This window comes from Bombina bombina, chromosome 4 (genome assembly GCF_027579735.1).
Source record: "Bombina bombina isolate aBomBom1 chromosome 4, aBomBom1.pri, whole genome shotgun sequence".
Classification (NCBI taxonomy): Eukaryota; Metazoa; Chordata; class Amphibia; order Anura; family Bombinatoridae; genus Bombina; species Bombina bombina.
This window is the reverse complement of record NC_069502.1, coordinates 1,052,803,106-1,052,824,873: the sequence shown is the minus strand read 5'-3', so window position 1 is coordinate 1,052,824,873 and position 21,768 is coordinate 1,052,803,106. Positions and strand designations below refer to the sequence as shown.

The following is a 21,768-nucleotide window of genomic DNA, read 5'->3' as shown; positions in this document are numbered from 1 at the left end:
AAACCAATGAAGAGCTAGAGGGTTCAGTTCTGACATTGAGACTGCCCACCTCAATTCTATCTGGTTTATTACTAAAGCATAATTCAGGATTCTAGGACCAGGCCTAAATCTATGGCAATGAAGAAGACTGCAAAGGATCCATGTTGTTGTGGCCAGAAAAAGATAAAGATGGAAATCTCTGGAAAACTTTTAGGAGAGTATTATTATTTTGGGAGAATGCTATGATTTTTTGAGGGGCCTTGAAAGTGAGGGCTCATTAGGTAATACCGGTTGTTCCCTAGGTAGAAGGTCCGGTCAAGGGTTAATAGTCTAAGGTGGTTTGGGATAAGAATAACAGCAGTGCCAGGGACATTAATAGGTGGGGGTTCAATACAGGAATATTAAACCATGAGGGGGGATACTACATAATAAAAAGTTAAATGTTGCGGTGGATGCTACATACACTGTCATGCTATGGCGTTAGGAAACGCTGTGTTGCTGTTGTAATTGATACTGATTGTCCTGAGAAAGGCTACTTGCATAGCCGAAACGTCGACTTACACATTGTTCTATGATGAATATATGAAATAAAGATTTTTTTCTACTGTCAAGTCCTGTGAGTGCCCTTTTTTGGAGGTTCTTATATATATATATATATATATATATATATATATATATATATATATATATATATATATATATATATAGCATTTTTAGCCTTAAAAACTGTCAATCATACATTGACCTAATATTCCTGTCCAGATAAACAAAATAAAAAGCTAAAAAGCATCAAGTAAAAGTACAATAGCCCCACAAAAGTCAGGATAACCTGATAATGCTACAAAAGGAGTAAAATGTTACCTCTCATCCAAACAACAATGCATTTAATATTCTCTATTCAGGAAGACTACGGGTGCTTGATTGCAAAAATGTAACCCTTTCAATGCCTAATGATTGTACATTGTACTCACGCTGAAAGGTGTTAGAAGCCTGGCTGGTTATGAAAGAGTTAGTGAGTAATAAAATGCAAAATCCCGCAGCCACTGTATGTCTAATTATGGGTTTTTATCTCTAGACTGAGAAGGACTTCACCAAATTATCATGAGCACATCAGTGTTTAATGTTTAGGTTATCTATTAAGTGCCAATCAAAGTAATAACTGCAATCTTTAGGCCAATTTCCACAGTGCAGCTGTGTGCAGAATACGTTGGGCGGATATCTCCACCAGACAAGGCTTGTGTTTTGTTCAAGGCAAGTATTGCTCAAGACACTGAAGATAATAAAGACCTCTCCTCTGCTTGGAAACAATACAACACATGTACCAAGCAATATGTTTACTTTTTTAATATATATTGTTTAATCTATGCTATATAATCCAAATGTATATAAGCACTGCATATTTGATGGGAATTTGTGGCTTATTAAGGAAAGTATCATTTTTAACAAACTTTGACTCGCAGGAGCCTGGTTTATTTGTTTCAATCACTTAAAGGGACATTCCAGACAAAATTGGAATTCACACAGGTTCCTTTTACTTTTGTATAGAAGCATTTTTGCAATATACATGAATTAGAAAAAAAATGCTCCTAATAAAAGCTATAGCTGTTTCAATAGTGTACTTAAAGGGACAGTCTACACCAGAATTGTTATTGTTTTAAAAGATAGATAATCCCTTTATTACCCATTCCCCAGTTTTGCATAACCAACACAGTTATAATAATATACTTTTAACCTCTGTGATTATCTTGTATCTAAGCCTCTGCAAACTGCCCCTTTATTTCAGTTCTTTTGACAGACTTACAGTTTAGCCAATCACTGCCTGATCCCAGATAACTTCATGTGCACGAGCACAGTGTTATCTATATGAAATACGTGAACTAACACCCTCTAATGGTGAAAAACTGTTCAAATGCATTCTGAAAAGAGGTGGCCTTCAAGGTCTAAGAAATTAGCATATGAACCTCCTAGATTAAGCTTTCAACTAAGAATACCAAGAGAACAAAGCAAAATTGGTGATAAAAGTAAATTGGAAAATTGTTTAAAATTACATGCTCTATCTGAATCATGAAAGTTTATTTTGGCCTAGACTGTCCCTTTAAGTATGCTCCAGGCAACAGCATTTTAAAAAGAGCACTTACTTACATCATCTGGTAATGATGCTTGATTACATCATATGGTACCAGATGTATCATCTGATAAGGACTCAGTTTATTAATTGCTGACATGATACAAGCCTTACTGACTCTCTCTGCAGCTACAGTATTTAAAATGCTGATACACTGAGAATATCTAGCTATACTTCACATGCACCTGCAGAGAAAAATGCTAACACTAAACCAGTGTTAAGTTTTACTAGAAATATTTTTGCCAAATGTATGCATATTGTAAATATCTTTCTATTCAAAGATGTAATTAATGTGCATTTCAATTTTGACCCTGGTTAATGCTAACACTAAACCAGTGTTAAATATTTACTAGAAGTATTTTTGCCAAATGTATGCATATTGTAAATATCTTTCTATTCAAAGATGTAATTAATGTGCATTTCAATTTTGACCAGAATGTCCCTTTAAAGAAACAACAAATTGTAACTCACGGCCTAGTTAATGTGTTACCTACTTAAACAAACATGAAACACATTTTTTCTTTCATGATTTGGACAGATCATTCATTTGCTTTGTTCTCATATTATTCTTTGTTGAAGAGGTAGTTAGCATGTGCATATCTGGATCACTATATGGCGGAAGTTTGTGTAAACACAAATGTATAAAATTGTTAAAAACATTGTTGCAAAACAGATGCCTTATATAGATCCTTACAAGCGCGTGCTTCTAAGCCTACCAACAGGCTTTTCATCAAAGGATACCAAGAGAAGTTAGTAAATGTTATAGTAGAAATAAATATAAGGCTTTTTTAAATTAAATACCCTAATTTGAATCATGAACAAACTGTTTCAAATCTCTTTAAAGGGACATTATTCACAAACAATGTTAGATATAATGGTGTATTAAAAGCAAAGATCTGCCTGAGAATAATATTCACAGATAGGAATGGATAAAAATAAGCACCCAGAGTAAACAATCATGGTTTAGAATATAGTAGTGTTTAAGGTATGCACTTCCAATTATCAAGAGAACTGGAAAGCCCATAATTTAAACCCCTTCGCTACCAAGAATTTTATAGAAAAACTTGCCCAAAGTACAGTTTAAACAGAAACAGAGCCTTTGTGTTTTTTGTAACCTATGAAATATATATATATATATATAATTTTTTTGGCATAAGGAGAGCTTTCAGAGGATGATAGCTTCAACTAGTTATTTATTCACAAAATACAGAAATTATTGTAAAATTACAATTTACCCAAAAAAATAATAATAAAAAAAAAATAGGCATATAAAAAGATTATTACATTCCACAAAAACCTGTAGATTTCTAATGTGGAAAAAAAAAATCATAACATTTGTTCATCTGATTTGCCAGAATTCTCACAATTACCCCCCCCCCCCCAAATATGTATATTTCTAAAGTAGACAACCCAAGGTATTGATCTAGGCCCATTTTGGTATATTTGATGCCACTGTTTGGCCACCAAATTTGAATAAAAAAAATAGTTAACTTTTTTTGCAAACTTAGCGCTGCGGAATCTGTTGGTGCTCTACAAATAACTGATAATAACTTTGGGTTTCTCACTGAAAGTATTTACACATAACTGCACACGACACTTCTAAAATTCCTGGCAGTGAAGGGGTTAATAGGTTAGCTGTAAATTATAAAATATATTGTAGTGCAGTGATTACCCTCCCACCTGACACATCCTATCCCCTGATTCCTACTTGATTCCTCCCAAACGCTTTGTTCCCTCTTCGTTGAATTCCTCTAAGTTTCTATAAATTGTACCACCATGCTGAAACCTAAGTTTTCCCTTAGCTAATCTTTTTTTTTCTGAAGTCAATTAGAAGAAAATAAAGTGTGCAAACAATGACTGTGTGGAATATAAGAATGTTAAAATTCCACATAGCAATTGTTTGCAAGTTATTCTTCCATTACTGCCCTCAATAGGGGAGATTAGATAAGGAAAATCTATTTAATATGTCGGCGCCCATTAATTTTTTGTATTTATTCTTTTTATTAGATTTGCAAATTGTAAAAAATAAACAGTAATCCAATAAAACAAATGATAAAACACAAATAGCAACTCTCATGGTATTAAAAAAAAACAAAGAAATGTCTTCAACTTTATACTTCGTCATACAGGTTGATGAAAGGTATTACACCCTTTATCTGTGTGTTACATTCAGAGATAAAGAGCAAGGAAACATAAGAAGACAAAATGAATTGAAATGTGCAGATAGAAAGGGATGAAGACTCCAATTTCCAATACTGTTTAATTTAATTTTGAGCCTGTTTAAATTAGTCCCAATAAAATTGAATATTAAGAAACATGTACATTTTTTGCTGTCTATTAAAACCATAGCCTTCTAGGAGTAATAATTCATCTGTTTTATTCACCCATAGTTGTTTGGAAGGGGTTGTTGAAGATTAAAACCTTGCAGTTAGTGATTTTGCACCTTTTATGGCAATTTGGAATAGTGCAGGTCTAAGTTTGCAGGTGCAAAACAGAATGAGAAGCAGTCTGCCAGGAACGAACAGCAGCATCAATAGCTTGTTCTATGGCCCGGTTACCACCTGGTAGTAGCTTCTTTCTGCCCAATTGTGCTTTTCACAGAGGAAAACTTTCCTGTAGTATATCAGTCTGATCCCGCCGACATGGTCAGTCCAGCCCCGAAATACCAGGCAATTCTCCTCTGAACAAGGAACATGACAACCCCAGACGATCGTTTCGGCCTCCTTTGGGCCTCGTCAGTGAGGTGCAGCCATATCCCTCTAAGCACATTTGGGCAAGGAGTCCACGTCTGGTTTCCCCCATCACCCTTAGGGAGAATATCCCCAGGGTCATATTTACATATGCAAAACAGAATGAGAAGCAGTCTGCCAGGAACGAACAGCAGCATCAATAGCTTGTTCTATGGCCCGGTTACCACCTGGTAGTAGCTTCTTTCTGCCCAATTGTGCTTTTCACAGAGGAAAACTTTCCTGTAGTATATCAGTCTGATCCCGCCGAAACGATCGTCTGGGGTTGTTGCTTCCCTTGTTCAGAGAAGAATTGCCTGGTATTTCGGCGCTGGACTGTCATTGGCCAGGATCAGACTGATATGCTACAGGATATTTTTTGTCTGTGAAGTGGCATAGTGTGCTAAAAGAACCTGCACCCTGAGTTGCAATATAAATGAACAGGCATGGAAGTTATTCTAGCTTTTGTTCTATCTCAGGAGTGCTGTTCTCCTCCCCCTTTTTCGCCTAAGTTTGCAGGTACCTGGAGATTTATAATCTCTCCAACACAAATCTGAACAATGTGGATAGATATATGTAAGATGAGCTGCTGTCAGATACCAGCACAGCAATATTTTATAGTCTAGTTCCAGCATTTGTACAGAGACTGACATACTGTGTATGTTAAAAGATTTTTTAACAGTCTTTTTGGCTTTGAGCTCTACATAGTTCTGCATTCCATTTTTTCAGTGTAAGTAGGGAGTACACTCACATGTAGTCTACTTAACAGACGTCTCGCTAGTGACACAGTGCCCCTTCTGAGAGTTCCCTCAAGACAAATAAGTTCAAAGGCAGTAGGAGATCTGAGTAAGTCAGTCTTATATGGTGAAGTTTGTAGGTCATAAACCTGTGCATATTTTATACAGGATCCAAAAATCCCTCCAGCAATCTGCATTAACTCTTGTCAAGATTTCAATCTACCATTCTCATAGTACGTTATAGGCAGTGTCGCCACAGGCCTAAAATGTGTTCATTTTGGATGTAACACTTCCTAAAAACACAGCATTAAAAGATACTGGAGTCAATAGGGACTTGAAGGATGAGATACACTTGGTATTTTTGAGTAGACAGTCCCAAGAGTTAAATATGTGTTTCTGGATAGCTATATTTTGTATTATCTGTCGTCTGGCATCTTTAGGAGCCCAACATAAATCTCTAACCTGCAGGGTGCTTAGAATGTGTGAGTTCAAAACTACCCAAGCCTTTGTTTTTAGGCCTGTGTGTCAACCACTCTGCAGAATGATGGCTTATAATGATATGATAAAATGTTTGGGGAACCTAGGGCACCACGGTTAAGAGTTTTATATAAAGTCTTACTCTGAATCCTCTATTTCACAGAACCCCCATATATACGTATTTATTCAGGCTTGTAAAGTAACGATATACCTAGGAGACTGCGCCTATTATTTTATAGAAACTAAATTACTTTGTACAAAATAAAACTTTTCACTTTTTCCCCTCAATATTTAAACAACTAATATAACACAAAAAACATCTACATATTTTCAGGCTGTTTGTTATGAATACACATTTATATCAAGCATTTATTTATATAACACCTGCTTATTATTACCTCAGCACCATTTCTTTTTTTAATCAAAAGACCAGCATTAGAAACAAATATGTAACACACTTGGGAGAACCAACACATTATTTTAAATGGGACTGAGAAAAAAAAGAAAGAAAGGAAAACAAGATCCAATTTCCTTTGATTGCTGCTTTACAACTGAAATACAATCCAGGATGAGCAATTGTAGATTTGAATTGCATGTTTAACATTACCCTGCATTATTAAACCTTCCATGACTAATACATGAACCATTGTTGTTTGCATTGAAGTGACCCAGGAGCATCATCATCATCAGATAATTATTGGAGTCAAACACTTAAACACCAAAAGCAACAATGAATAATATAATCACTATATTGCTCCTGAGCTCACCTAGCTATTATTTTCTGCAAAGAATACCAAGAGAATTAAATGGACACTAAACCCACATTTTTTCTTTCATGATTCAGATAGAACATGAAATTTTAAGCAACTTTCTAATTTACTCCTATTATCAAATTTTCTTCATTCTCTTGCTATCTTTATTTAAAAAGCAGGAATTTAAATCTCAGCAGCCAGCCCATTTTAGGTTCAGCACCATGGATAGTTCTTTCTTATTGGTGGCTTACATTTAGCCACCAATAAGCAAGCAAAACCCAGGTTCTCAACCAAAAATGGGCCGTCTCCTATGCATCATATTCCTGCTTTTTAAATAAAGATAGCAAGAGAATGAAGAACATTTTTAAATAGGAGTAAATTAGAAAGTTGCTTAAAATGGCATGCTTTATCTGAATCCCTTTTAGTAAATTTCACGAGGTAAAATGAAAAGTTTATTAAAATTGCATTGTGTATCAATAATAGAAGTTTAAAGGGACATGAAACCCAATTTTTTTCTTTTGTGATTTAGAAATAGTATGTCATTTTAAACAATTTTCTAATTTACTTCTATTATCTAAATTGCTTCATTCTCTTGATATCACTTGCTCAAAAGCATATCTAGATATGCTCAGTAGCTGCTGATTGGTTGCTGCACATAAAGGCCTTGTGTGATTGGCTCACACATGTGCATTGTTATTTCTTCAACAAAGGCTATCTAAATAATTTAGCAAATTAGATAATAGAAGTAAATTGGAAAGTTGTTTAAAATTACATGCCCTATCTGAATCATGAAAGTTTAATTTTGACTAGACTGTCCCTTTAAGTTGTTACTTTTATGCTCGTTTAAATAAAAGTCATTTATATTTAAGGTTGCTTTATTCAGCACAGAAAAGGTTTTGAAAAAATATATACTTTTATTGGATTGCAGTGAGTGCTTACTATATATATATATATATATATATATATATATATATATATATATATATATATATATATATATATATATATACATACATACATATATGTACACACACACACACACACACACACGCATACATATGGGTGCATCCCGCTCAGTTATCATATAAAAGGCCAAAGAGAGCACTCGCCGTTATTTTCGTGACAAACAAAAGTGTTTATTTTCTGTGAACGTTTTCGGGGAGTGACCCCGTCCTTAGACAATTCCAAATAATACAATTATTTATGTATTATTTGGAATTGTCTGAGGATGGGGTCACTCCCCGAAAACGTTCACAGAAAATAAACACTTTTGTTTGACACGAAAATAACGGTGAGTGCTCTCTTTGGCATTTTATATATATATACACATATACACATATACACACGCGCGCGCGCACACACACACACTATATATATATATATATATATATATATATATATATATACACGCACACACACATTATATATATATATATATATACTGTATACATACACATACACAAACACCATCATTACACAGCAATACAAATTAAAATGTTGAATATTCCCAATTCCATAATGCGTGGAGGTTCCATGAACCACCCACAAGACACAACATTTAGGTATCCCACACACACTAAATACTGCTACTCTGGGCACAAGCCTAGTTGGCCTAGACTGTTACTTTAGTTTTTTTGTATTTTTAGTTCTAAAAGTGATCTCAATGGACGAGTAAGAAAGTGCAGTGGACTAGTAAACAAATGTGTCTTTTTTTTCCTATGTTTAACACCGAGGGGACTAGTAAATGTTTTCCCCTTACTAGTAAACTATAATGATAATTTGATGTTGAGGCCAAAAGGAAGTGAATAAATGGTCCATGGAATAGAAACTCATTAGCTGACAAGGACAACTCTCAATAATAAGGCACGCCACAATAATTATATACATTTTTTTTATATCTGCAATAACTTTCTTTTTGATGTAAGAACCTTGCTGGTCAATCCCTGAGAAAACAATGGGCCTTACTCCGCTGGTACAGTTTTTAGGACCCTAGGTACTTTTCACTACTACGTTAAAGCACATTGTCCTCATTTTAACAGGATCAGCCTCAAGAGATATAATGATGTCCTCATTAAAATGTTTATAATAGAAAACTAAAGCTGCTATATGGTGACAGTAAACAAGATTATTCATTGTGACAGCTGTTTTCCTCACTCACAGTTCCTGCCGTAGCCTTCTTATTTTAGCTTTTGCATCTGCCAACTCCACAGATAGGTGCTGTCTGCTCTCTGTACGCCTCATGTTTGGTGATCCAGATGGAGAATGTGCAGATGCTGGTAAAGGTGCACAGTGAAAAGAGTCCCTCTCTTCAGTGAGGCTGATAATAGTCTGGTTAAACAAAAGAAGAGCATTACACATACAAGTATGGAAGGAGGTCCAAGTCAATCTTCATTTATAAGATGGTCATGTAGAAAATTATGTAACATATTAAGATACCAATGGCTTTTATTAGGACTTGACACATTCAAGAAAAGCAGAGCGCCATAGTTATTTTTAAAGTATATTTAAAGTGAATGTAAATGTTGATGCTAAAGTGCCCGTTTCTTAAAAATTCAAATCAAAACAGGGGCACTTTAATTCATCAAAATTTACATTTCACTCGTTGTGAAAAAATACTTACCTTTTAAACTTGACAGCCGCTCCAGCTTCCCCCGGTCACCGCAAGCCATTTCTGACGTCCGAAATGATGGATCGGTCATCCTCCAATCACGGCTTCCCTCCCGGGGGAATCAGTCAGATTCAATGCCGTGATTGGAGGAAGCCGGATTCCTCATTTAAAACCCAGGAAGAGGCTTTGCGATGGGCGGAGGAAGCTGGAGTGGCTGTCAAGATTAAAAGGTAAGTTTTTTTTCACAACACAAGTGAAATGAAAATTTTGATGAATTAAAGTGCCCCAGTTTTTAATCAAATTTTGAAAAACCGGGGCACTTTAGCATCAAAATTTACATTCACTTTAAGAAGACATTTTTTTAGTGTAACAAAAATATTGTGTATTTCATTAAACACATGAAGGTACATTTTACCCAAAAGCCAAATCACCTGAAAATTATGCAGCATATCTTTAAAAAAATTACATTTTACCTCAACAGTTACTAGGTAATGAAATCCTATTGTAAATAGACTTTAAGCATCCAATAAGGATCCTTGTTCCTGAACTTGCAAGTCACTTTATTTCCTTTCTCAGTTTAAGCTTATGAAATTTTGTGAGATTTCATTGAAATCCCATGAGATCACAATAAGGCAAACCGTGAATTCAGTTTTGGTGATGATGTTTGGCTGTTTTTTTCACCATGCAGATGACAGTATAAAGAGTAGCTCTTAGTCACAAAACACTTACTCTGGTGAGCTTAAGCAAGTTTTAGGTAAAATCTTCCTATTTTACACAGAGATATCCATATGGTTTTTCTAGTCAGCTTTTTACAGATATCCCCATTCACATGCCAATTTAAAGAAGAGTTTCTAGGTACAATACATTGCTGCTCTTGAGCAGGACAGGCAGATAAGCAAGTCAGAAGTGGCATATGCACATAGCCCTCCAACAACTTGCTGTGTCATGCTCAGAAAAGTTTTATGTGGAAATAAAAAATAAAATCTTGAACAGATTATCAGAATATGTACATTTTAAATACAAAATATATAAATAGTGAATAGTCGCATTAAAAAGTGCAAATAACTGGAAATATATTGCTTTATAATGAATACTTATAATAATATTCCACATTTTAATGCTTAATGTAATGGTAAATTTGACCTATTTAGAAAGAAAAAATTAATATTTGCAATATTTTAGTATAAGTTTAATTGATCAACTTTATTTTTATTGTGCTAAAATAAAGTAAATCCTTTACAATACCCATTGTAAATATTGGACTTCTCTCCACCCTTTGATAAACTAATTTTTTTCTTTCAATGCCGTTTTGACAATTTAGCCAATCCGTTACATGTGATATGGCACTGCAAGAAAAACAAATCCCATTGCAGAGCTGTGTATGTGCTCTAATTCCACATTCCACTATTGATCTCTGTGCCATAAGGCACGAAAATGGTTTGGCTGAATAGGCAAAATGTCATCAAAAGAAGAAAAAAAAAAAAGTAGATTAAAGGCAGACAGATGTCCGACAGTTACAATGGACAATGTAAATTATTATTATTTTTTTATTGGATTTTCACACAAGAAATACAAAGAAAAAACAAAAAGAAAAAATAAACATCAATAGGATCATACAAGACCACAACTCCATTAACTGTACATACAAGAATAAATCCACTTAACAAAAATTTATCTTTTTAAGCAAATAATCTAGCTCATATATGCTTGTACATACAAATAATATATCAACATTCATATGTTTTAAATATGCCAATACAGGCTGCATTAATTAATTAGTGTCTTATAATTCTTTCCCTTGATACCTTTAAAGATCGAGCACACCTTTATAAATCACTATAAACCCCTTTCTTACCCTTCCCTGCCCCTTCCCCCCTCTCCTCTTACTTAAGTCTCGTACTCTCTTAATGAAAAGAAGCCCTATTATCTGACTATTTGCTGGAAGGGGGAGCTTAATTCTCTCTAAATCTTATATATGAGAAAAAAATAAAAAAAATTGTCACCCTTCTGTCCTCATATACTTATATGCAATCATATATCCTATGTATATATTTTTAATCCAACCAATAATCTGGAAATTCTCCTGTTAGTACTGACATGCAGAAGAAATCTGATGTTTTAAATATGTAACTACTGTTTGTTTCTGTATATTCTCTGGATATGGAAGAATTATCTTATACCATTTGACAAAAAATCTTTTGACTGCTGTCTCATGTATTATATTCCTATTGTATTGTTCTAAATTAATCTGTAATAAAATTTGTTTATTGAATTCTTTCATGCTTGGACTTTGTTTTGATTTCCATGAGCTTAGAATCATAATTCTGGCAATCAAGATTGCTGTATTAATCATATTGTTATTCTCCTTTAAATAGGATTTATCATATAAAAATATTATGTCCAGAGGTTTCATGTTTATTTGTCTTTCTAATAATCTGTTCAACCAATAATTCATCTTAAACCAGAATTTCTTCACCTTAGGACATGCCCAGAAAAAATGCATAAGATCCGCCAAAGGATAAGAAGATCTAGAACAACATGTAAGATTACTTGCCCATTTAGCAATTCTAGCTGGGGATAAATATGACTTATTAATTACTCGCATATGTGATTCTCTCCAGCCTTGTGAATTAGTACATTTATAAAGTCGTTTCAAACAATGAGAAACAACATCAGTTGACATCTCACTAAATTCTTTTATCCAATTGGAATGTATTATCCCCAAATTTTCTTTGCCTTTTTTTTTGCATTAAAAGATTGTACCAGATAGAGATTGATGTCTGCCCCACTTTATATAATCCGATTCCTTGATCAATCCCTCCCAAGGACCATTCCCTACCATATTTCTCTATTATTGCAAAATAGTAATGTCTAATCTGAAGATAAGCATATAATTCTTTGGATGACAGTTCATATTCCTGTCTTAAATCTGTGAAAGATTTAAATGTACTCATATTAGAGTCTTCTGATTGATACATATCGACTAGGCCTTTCTGTTTCCATGCTGGTCACTAAACTCGAAGCAAATTCTGGATTACCCCAGATCGGTAAATATTTAGAAAGGTGAACAATGTGTAATTCTCTGTTAAACTTATTCCAAGCTATAATTATATTGGATATTGTTTCTTTAGCTCTAATTGACTTTGGAATATCTCTTTCTGCTAAATGTAGTAATCCTGATGGAGAGGCTGGAGAAGTCAGATTACACTATATTTGTAAATGCGATCCAATCACTAGCCACTTTGATCATACATGCCGAGTTGTAATATCTCAAATTGGGCAATCCTAGCCCCCATATCCCTTATTTTGCATTAATTTTCCAAGTGCTATTCTTGTTTTTTTTCCTTTCCACAGAAATTGCGTACATTGTTTATAAAATTCTTTATGTCCTTCTCCCTTATAAATAAGATTTTGAGAAAGAAATAATATTTTCGGTAAAATGATTATCTTAATCAGATGTATTTTTCTGATAGAGATCATGGAAACTGGTTCAATCTCCCTAATTTAGCTGTTACAGAGTTCCACAAACTATTATAATACATTTCATACCATTCTGCAGGGTTCTTACTTATTCCCAGATACATATGTTACATATTCCCAGATATTTAATGTAAGCTTTCGCCTCCTTAAATAGGGAAGATTCTATACTCTTTTTCCCCTTTACTTAACCATAAAATCTCAGATTTGGATATATTAATTTTGTATCCTGAAAAGGAACTATAGATTCTGATAATTTCCATCAAAATTTAAATATTTTTCCTAGAGTTTCCAATAAATATCAATAAGTCATCTGCATATAATGATAACACAATTCTTGTTTTTTCCACTAAGATACATTCCAGATCTTTCCTAAGATATACTGCTAGTGGTTTAATAGATACATTAAATAATAGTGGAGAAAGAGGACATCCTTGTCAAGTGCCTTTGGCTATAACCAGCTTATCGGAAATAGAACCATTAATTAACAAAGCAGACGAAGGGTTGTTATATATTTGTATTACAAAATTGTTAAAATGTCCAGTAATTCCAAACTTTTCTTGTGATGTAAAGAGATGATCCCACATGATCGAATCAAATGCCTTTTCGGCATCTATTGTAATAAGCGCTGCTTCTACATTTTTTTGTTGTTGCTATTTTTGGACAATGTAAATTATTTACTTTATTTTAGCACAATAAACAAATGAAGTTGATTAATTAAACATATACTAAAATTTTGCAAGGATTAGATTTTTTCTTTCTATATAGGTCAAATTTACCAATATTTTAAATAAGAAGGTATTATTTGTTTGTTAAACGCTTGGAATTGATTTGAAACTGTGTAGTGCTGTGATACTTGTCCAACTACACAATGTGGATTGGATTTACTATTTATATCAAATCTAATTTACAAGGTAAAAGCCATGCATGCAGTAGTTTTATAATTCACCTTAATACATTTTCTATATTTTTGGTAATTTATTTGTGTACTAAAGTGAAGTCAGAATGTATGGAATTTTCAGGTATAAAAAACTGCTCTATTTTGTTAGGGCTTTTTTATTTTATTTTTCATTTTTTTAAAGAAAAATACTTTAGAAGCAAATTACTGGATTTAACTTCATGAAGCACTTAAAGGGGCAGTCAAGTCCAAAAAAAACTTTCATGTTTCAAATAAGGCATGTCATTTTAAACAACTTTCCAATTTACTTTTATCACCAATTTTGCTTTGTTCTTTTGGTATTCTTAGTTGAAAGCTAGACCTAGGAAGGCTCATATGATAATTTCTAAGCCCTTGAAGGCCGCCTCTAATCACATGCTTTTGTATTTGCTTTTCACAGCAGGGGAGAGCTAGTTCAGGTAAACCCTATAGATAACATTGTGAGCACGCCCGTGGATTGTGGCAGACACTGCACTAATTGGCTAAAATGAAAGTCAATAGATAATAAATAAAATGTCATGTGATCAGGGGGCTGTCAGAAGAGGCTTAGATACAAGTTAATCACAGAGGTAAAAAGTGTATTATTATAACTGTGTTGGTTATGCAAAACTGGGGAATGGGTAATAAAGGGATTATCTATCTTTTAAAACAACAAAAATTCTGGTGTTGACTGTCCCTTTAAAGAGAGAATTCCAGGAACTTTGTATGTGCATTATAAAGGATTTTAAACACTAAAACAGAATGATGTAATGAAAGCAAAGATTAATCTGAGAACAATATACAGATGTATTTTTAAGTTATATTGGTTTATTCAATACTGACAAAATAAGTATAATGTTTTAGTATCTAAAAAGCAATGGGTGCCACCATATTCTAACCTAAATTCTACTCTGCTAGGCCAATTAGGGATATTATGCAAATGCTGACGTGCATGGAATACAGCGGAGCTGAATCTTGAGTGTGCACCATGTTTAACAGGAATTGGATAGACTACAATTTATTTACAAATAAATTAAAAGCAAATGGGACAAAATTAATAATTAAACTATATAGCAATGTTTTTTTACTACATATAATTACATTTTTTACTTTACAATCTCATGGTTAGACATATACCCCAATCCTGAAAAATAATTATGTAAACAAGCAAGTGAAATACATAGTTAAAATGCATACTACACAATCACAATGATTTATGAGCATAAAATATATATAAACAATCATTTGTGTGCCTCATGTCATATACACCCCTTAGTAGTTGCTTACATATATCTCACAGTATGGTAGAAATACAATGAACAGTTTCAGAACTATACTTCTAGCACTTTGCATAGTTAAACACCATGATTCATCAGATATTTCAGTGAGAATCCCCAGTGCTATTCATAGCAATGGATCAGTTTAACAGCTGCAATATGACAAGTCCATTTAGATATCTAAGCAGAGGAAGGAAATAACTATATTGTTTCACTGCCAAGAGTCCCCATCTATTGCTGATCGTAGGACAGAATGCTTCAAGTAGAAAAATGTAAAGTTGCCAAATATGTATAATCCCATATGCACATTAAAAATGTTTTGTTTGAACATTAATATTTACATAATACAGCATCTAAAGATACCAATACTGATTTTCCACCAATGAAGGATAAAGGTCAAAAGGACAATACAATATAAAATATATATCATGTAAATATTATTATTATCGGTTATTTGTAGAGCACCAACAGATTCTGCAGTGCTATGAACATAGGCGAAATACAAGGTAACATTTATAGGGATCAAATGGGTAGAGGCCGGGCTCTGTCGAGAGTCGCACTGTTGTAGTCAGCTCTTATGAAGGTGATCTGCAAACAGCTGGGCTCTTAGGCTTACATGATAAGGGGGTTCATGGCGGATAGTAATGGAGTAGAGGAACTGGTATTAGAAAAGGTTAGCGTAGGTTGTATGCAACCCTGAACAGTAGAGTCTTTAGGGAGCACTTGAAACTTTCAAAACATGGGAGAGTCTTGTGGAGCGAGGCAGAGAGTTCCACAAGATGGGAGCCAGTCTGGAGAAGTCCTGTAAACGAGAATGTAAGGAGGTAACAAGAGAGGAGGAGAATAGGAGGTCATGAGCAGAGCGAAGGGGACAGTAGGGAAAGTATCTGGAGACAAGGTCTGAGATATAGGGGGAGAGCAGTGCAGTTAAGGGCCTTATCTAAAAAATGTGTTGTATTATTTCCATGGAAAATGTTAAAATAAAGTTGTTTATTTTGATTTTCAAACAAAAAGAATGTGCAACCATATTCTGTGAGATAAAAGCTCACTGATTGAAAAGATAAATTCCCACAGCACTGTTGATTTACCGTCACATGCACCACAAGCATAAAACAATGTTTTTTCTTCATATAGGAAAAAAAATATTTTTACAAGTTAATTTAAATCAAATAATAATAATAACTATTAATCTTAAAAAAAAAATACTTCAAAGTAGAATGTCTTTAAAGGGATATGAACCCCAAACAATTTTCTTTTGTGATTCAGACAGAGCATACCATTTTTAAAAAGTTTCCTTTCAACTTCTTATATTAAATTTGCTTTGTTCCCATGATATTCTGTGTTAAAGAGATACCTAGGTAGGCACCTGGAGCACAACATGGCAGGAAATAGTGCTGCCACCTAGTGTTCTTGCAAAGATAACATTCTTGCAAAACTACTGCCATAAAGTGTTCCAGAAATGGGCCAGGCTCTTAAGCATTTGTCCCTGCTTGTCAACAAAAGATACCAAAAGAACAAAAAAATTGACAATAGAAGTAAATTAGAAAGTTGTTTAAAATTGCATGCTCTATCTGAATTATGGTAGAAAAAATATGGGTTTCATAAGCCTTAAAATATTCAAATCTGTTAATTACAGATATATTTACCCTCAGAGTTATTGCAAAGTTCATTGATTTTCTTTATTTATTTGTAAATGCTCAACAATTATACTAGCAATTTTAAAAACTTTATCACTGTTTGTAAAATTGAATGGATGCTCAGTTTGTATAAAAAGCTATACTTAAAGGGACATTCAAAACTAAGTACATTTTATAAGCACAGTACTGAGGCTATTCCTTGCCTACCTCTAGTCATTGGTGCTGCCATTTTGAAATCTAGCTTTCACTGCATTCCAGTGCTACAGTATCTACATATGCACAGCAACTCTCTTTCAAATACCTGTAGTGAAATCAAGGTTCCAATAGGGTGGCACCATAATTAAAGGAAGGTGCATGAAATGTATTTAGTGTTTAACATTCCTTTAACTAGATGCCCTTAAACATTTATTTTCATTTGAAACTATTATTTTAACTTTGATCTAGCAAATTTGGACAGCATTCTATAGGTTTCCATCCATTTAAATCTGCAACATATGTATAATGAAATCATCTGGGTCTTTATTTCAGACAGAATATGTCTGCAAGGAGTTGATATCTGAGAGCTAAAAAAGGCAAAAAAAATAATAATATTCTATTTGACCCCATGGTGAGAATTCCAAATTCGTGGAACCTGAATGTTAAAGCCACAAAAACAAAAAAGTGAAATTTGTTTTATTTACTTGTCTTTACTACATGCTACAGACTGAGTGATTGGCAGAACCATTACAGGAATTGATTTAAAGCTGGCTGCTGATTGGTAACAGAAAAGATACGTGTTCTTCTTTCCAAAGCTTCTAATCGATACAAGTTTTTTGCTGATCGCAGACGGAAGAAGGCTCCTAATTTTCGTCCTGGAGACAAGGTTTGGATTTCTACTCGTCACCTTCATCTCAAACAACCTTCTATCAAATTGGGGCCACGATATGTGGGTCCTTTCCGAATACTGGGTCAAGTTTGTTCTACTGCATACCGTGTTGCTCTTCCCAAGACTCTCAAAGCTCACCCTGTTTTCCATGTTTCTCTCCTGAAACCGGTGAGATCTAATAGATTTTCTAAATCTCTGCCCAAACCATCTCATCTCTTGGTACAGGGACAGCCTGAGTTTGAGGTTGCTCACGTTCTGGATTCCAAACTTCGTGGCAGGAAACTATACTATCTCATCCATTGGAAGGGTTATCCAGTCACGGAGCAAACTTGTGAACCAGCCCAGCATGTACACGCCCCTGCTTTGATTAAGGCCTTTCACAAAGCTTATCCGGCTAGGCCTGGTCCTGTCCCCCGGAGGGGTCCTTGAGGGGGGGTGCTGTCATGAATCGGATCCGCTCACTGCCGTGTTGCCGCGGCTCACGGATCTCCTCTGTATCACGTTACGTTGCCTAGCAACGTGACGCGGTATCTGGCCTCCTCCTGACGTCAGAGTCTCCCTGCCTTCAAATCTCGGCGGGAGATTTGAATCGGCGCCCGTTTGTTCTCTTTCCCTACATTCTGACCGGACCTGTGTTAGTATCTCCGGATGTCTCCTTCCTTGCCTGGATCTCCTTGCCAGAATGTCACTCGGTATGTTTGCTAAACCTGCTTATGTGGATAGTTGCTTTAACTGCTGCAAAGAATACTTCATTGTTTGCTAAACCTGCTTTAAGTGACATTTGCTTTATTCAAACCTGCTAAAAGGAATCTGTTTGTTTGCTAACCTGCTTAAAGGGACATTTGCTTTATCCAGACCTGCTAAAGAAATCACTGTTTATTTGCTAACCTGCTTAAAGGGACATTTGCTTACCCAGACCTGCTAAAGGAATCGCTGTTTATTTGCTAACCTGCTTAAAGGGACATTTGCTTTACCCAGACCTAAAAGGAATCCTGTTTGTTTGTTAACCTGCTTAAAGGGACATTTGCTTTATTCAAACCTGTTAAAAGGTATCTCTGTTAGTTTGCTAACCTGCTTTAAGGGACATTTGCTTTATCCAGACCTGTTAAAAGGAAACTCTGTTTATTTGCTAACCTGCTTTAAGGGACATTTGCTTTATCCAGATCTGCTAAAAGGATTATCTGTTTGTTTGCTATCCTGCTCAAAAGGACATTTATTATTCTTGCTAAAAGGAATTTCACTTGGTTTTATTTATCTTCTTAAAAGGACATTTGCTTTCCTCAATCCTGAGTGGGTCACGTCCTGGATATTTCTCAGTGTGCTAGCGTGTGTTTTTTACTTTTCACGCTAGCAGTTGGGTTGAATCCTGGGCTGGTCCTTTACGGCTGACAATGATGAAAAGAATGTTATTTTAATAGCGAGAAAAACGGTATATAATATGCGTGGGTACAGTAAATGAGTAAGAGGCAAATTACAGCTAAACACAAACACCACAGAAATATAAAAATAGCCCTGGTCCTTAAGGGTAAGAAAACTGAAAAATGGTCTGGTCATTAGTGGGGTTAAGCCGTGAACATTCTCATGCGAGCATCTGTAATAATGTTGTTACTCAAAAGGCAACATAAGTCATCAACAAATCTTATGTAGTACCCATAGCCAAAAATGTGTGTAAATTCACTGTGTGGGTGAGAAAGAGTGTAATTAAATAGAGGCGGTGAGAGTGGACGCAGGTGTTTAGCTAAATTAAATCAAGCATATATATCTTGAGTAAAAGATGTCTCAGGGAGGCCTCTGATAACCCATCTGTTACACATGTCTTTCCTAGGCAAACACTGTGCTCATTAAAGGGACAGGGTACAGTAAAATTGGTTTCTCCTTAAAGGGACAGTCTACCATAGAACTGTTATTGTTTTAAATGATAGATAATCCCTTTATTACCCATTCCCCAGTTTTGCAAAACCAACACAGTTATATTAATATTCTTTTTACCTTTGTGATTACCTTGTATCTAGGAACCTTCTTCCAGCCCCCTGATCACATGACTGTGACTTGTTATTATATATTGTCTTGCATTTAGCATTGTTTTGTGCTAGATCTTTTTTTGTGTTTTTTTTTTATATTCTTTTTTTTAGGTTTTGCAATAGAGTAAATGTACAATACATACCCATAAAACATAAATGGCATAATTCCAGTTGAGCAATACACAATGTTATAAGAAAAAGGATGGATTGCATAATATGAATTTCTGAAACCTCGATTTTATACTAATTATAGCAATTTGTAAACGACTATTTAGCTGGCCGCTTATGGGCCTTTTGGTTACAAAAAGATGGGCAAAATATGATAGTCACATTTGTGACCCCAAAGGGGTCCAATGACATCTGTAAGATTATATCAGCGGATAAACACCGCTTATAATAAGCAAGAGTAGCTAAGATTGGCATCATTTAAATAAAAAATAAGTGAGTTAGCATTATATACTGTATACGGTCTCTTATGGAAACATTATAGAAACTATTAAACTTGTATTATAAAAATACTTAAAAAAACAGATGAATGATTTTTATGAGACATCCAATGAACTGCAATATAACAAGAAGAAGCTTTAAATGAGTTAAATAACATTACCGTGTTGTTAAAAGTGTTACTTAATAGAGGACGGTATCTATAGCATAGGACCACTTTTGGGCCTTTTAGGAAGATGAGGCTTATGATCCCACATTAAAGGGCCACTGTAAGTAAATATTTTCTATGCCTGTTACTAACTAACTACCCCAAATACGCTTTTTATCAATAGCATTTCATTAACATATCTCTACCGTATATCAGAAATCTTGTCTGCAAATTTAATTGTTTTCCAAACCCACTCTGTGGGTTTCCTTTGCTCTGTACCAATCCGTTTACAATACCTAGGTTTCAAAATGGCGCTTTAAACACAAAGTTATTGGTTTAAGTATTTTGAACATGCAGTGCTGAAAATAGTGGGCAGGATAACGTGACATCATCGGCGAATAAAAGATATAACTTTTAGAACGTTATGGAACTTCATTTTGGAGAAAATATAGGTCAGTAGGTTTTAATTCATGTTTATTAACTTTAATATGTTAGTTGTTTAGCTTAAAAATTATAACAGAAAGTAATCCTTTAAATCAATATGGGAATTAAAGGGCTATCTTACAACTTACTGTACTGTTATAAGATAATGAAAGCGGTCTGTTAAGCGTATTAATCGTATGTTAGGGAGCGTTTTATTAAAAAAAAAAAAAACGTTACTCACTTTTATAGTAATTGATCACAAGAAATAGAAGAATTTAGTTATATGGATATAACATGAGGTGGGGGTCTTTTGTATACTTTTACCCATAAAGGCATTTTCCTGAAGTGTGTTTAACCATCAGACAAATGGATTCTAGGTCTTGTTTCACATATCAAGCATGAAATATATCCCAGTTTTATTAATGCCAATGTCATGCAGCCCTGGCTGCGGGCCACCCGGCAAGGGACGTGTCAGTAAGCAAACAAGAATGATAGGGCTATCCACATTTATATGTCACAAGTTAATTATCGTTAACAAGGAGCCATACATTTATAATGCTCTCTATCCCTGCATACAACCTAGAAAATTAAGTATATTGCTTCTGATGAGTAAGACACATAACTAAACTTGGAAATAAGCAGCGACTAACAGCTGCTGTAACTTATACCTCTTCAGGAGTGGAGTAAACCTATATAGAGAGAGGGCACATACATCCCTTTTGAATAATCTAAAACACAAGTAACTGCATAACCACAAATTAATGGATGCATTCATTAGCATAATATAATCCGTTTTCTCTTGTATCATACTACATTGGCGTAAAAGTGTTAATAGGTTCGATAAAGGGAATGTGTAGTAATAAAGTTATCCTCAGGGCTGGCGTTAAAGTTTGTTGTTATACAAGGGTGTTGAGAAGAGTCACACATAGGTGTAAAAGTTTGTGATACAGTTTAATCAGTTACCCCCATATGAAGAAGGTTGGTTCCTGTATTCCGCTGAATATGAATGTTAAAGTCCCCTTCAGAGTGAAAAAGCATTGGCCACATGTGCTGAAAGGTCCACCTGGGTCCCACATCCAAGACCATAGCCACAAATATGTTCAGGTCTATTGTTTCCCTTTAGGCTCATCATCTGTTGTTATTGAGCAAGAACCCA

General features: G+C 34.6%; 1 protein-coding gene across 1 annotated transcript in view; it reads right to left on the bottom strand.

Annotated features, from left to right (window-relative positions):
• CCDC88A (coiled-coil domain containing 88A) overlaps positions 1-21,768 on the bottom strand; it is a 424,707-nt gene that overhangs the window by 195,710 nt on the left and 207,229 nt on the right. Inside the window, exon 8 of the mRNA XM_053712191.1 lies at positions 8,955-9,124. Within this exon, the coding sequence (XP_053568166.1) occupies positions 8,955-9,124 (170 nt within the window). The remainder of the gene's footprint in view (positions 1-8,954; positions 9,125-21,768) is intronic.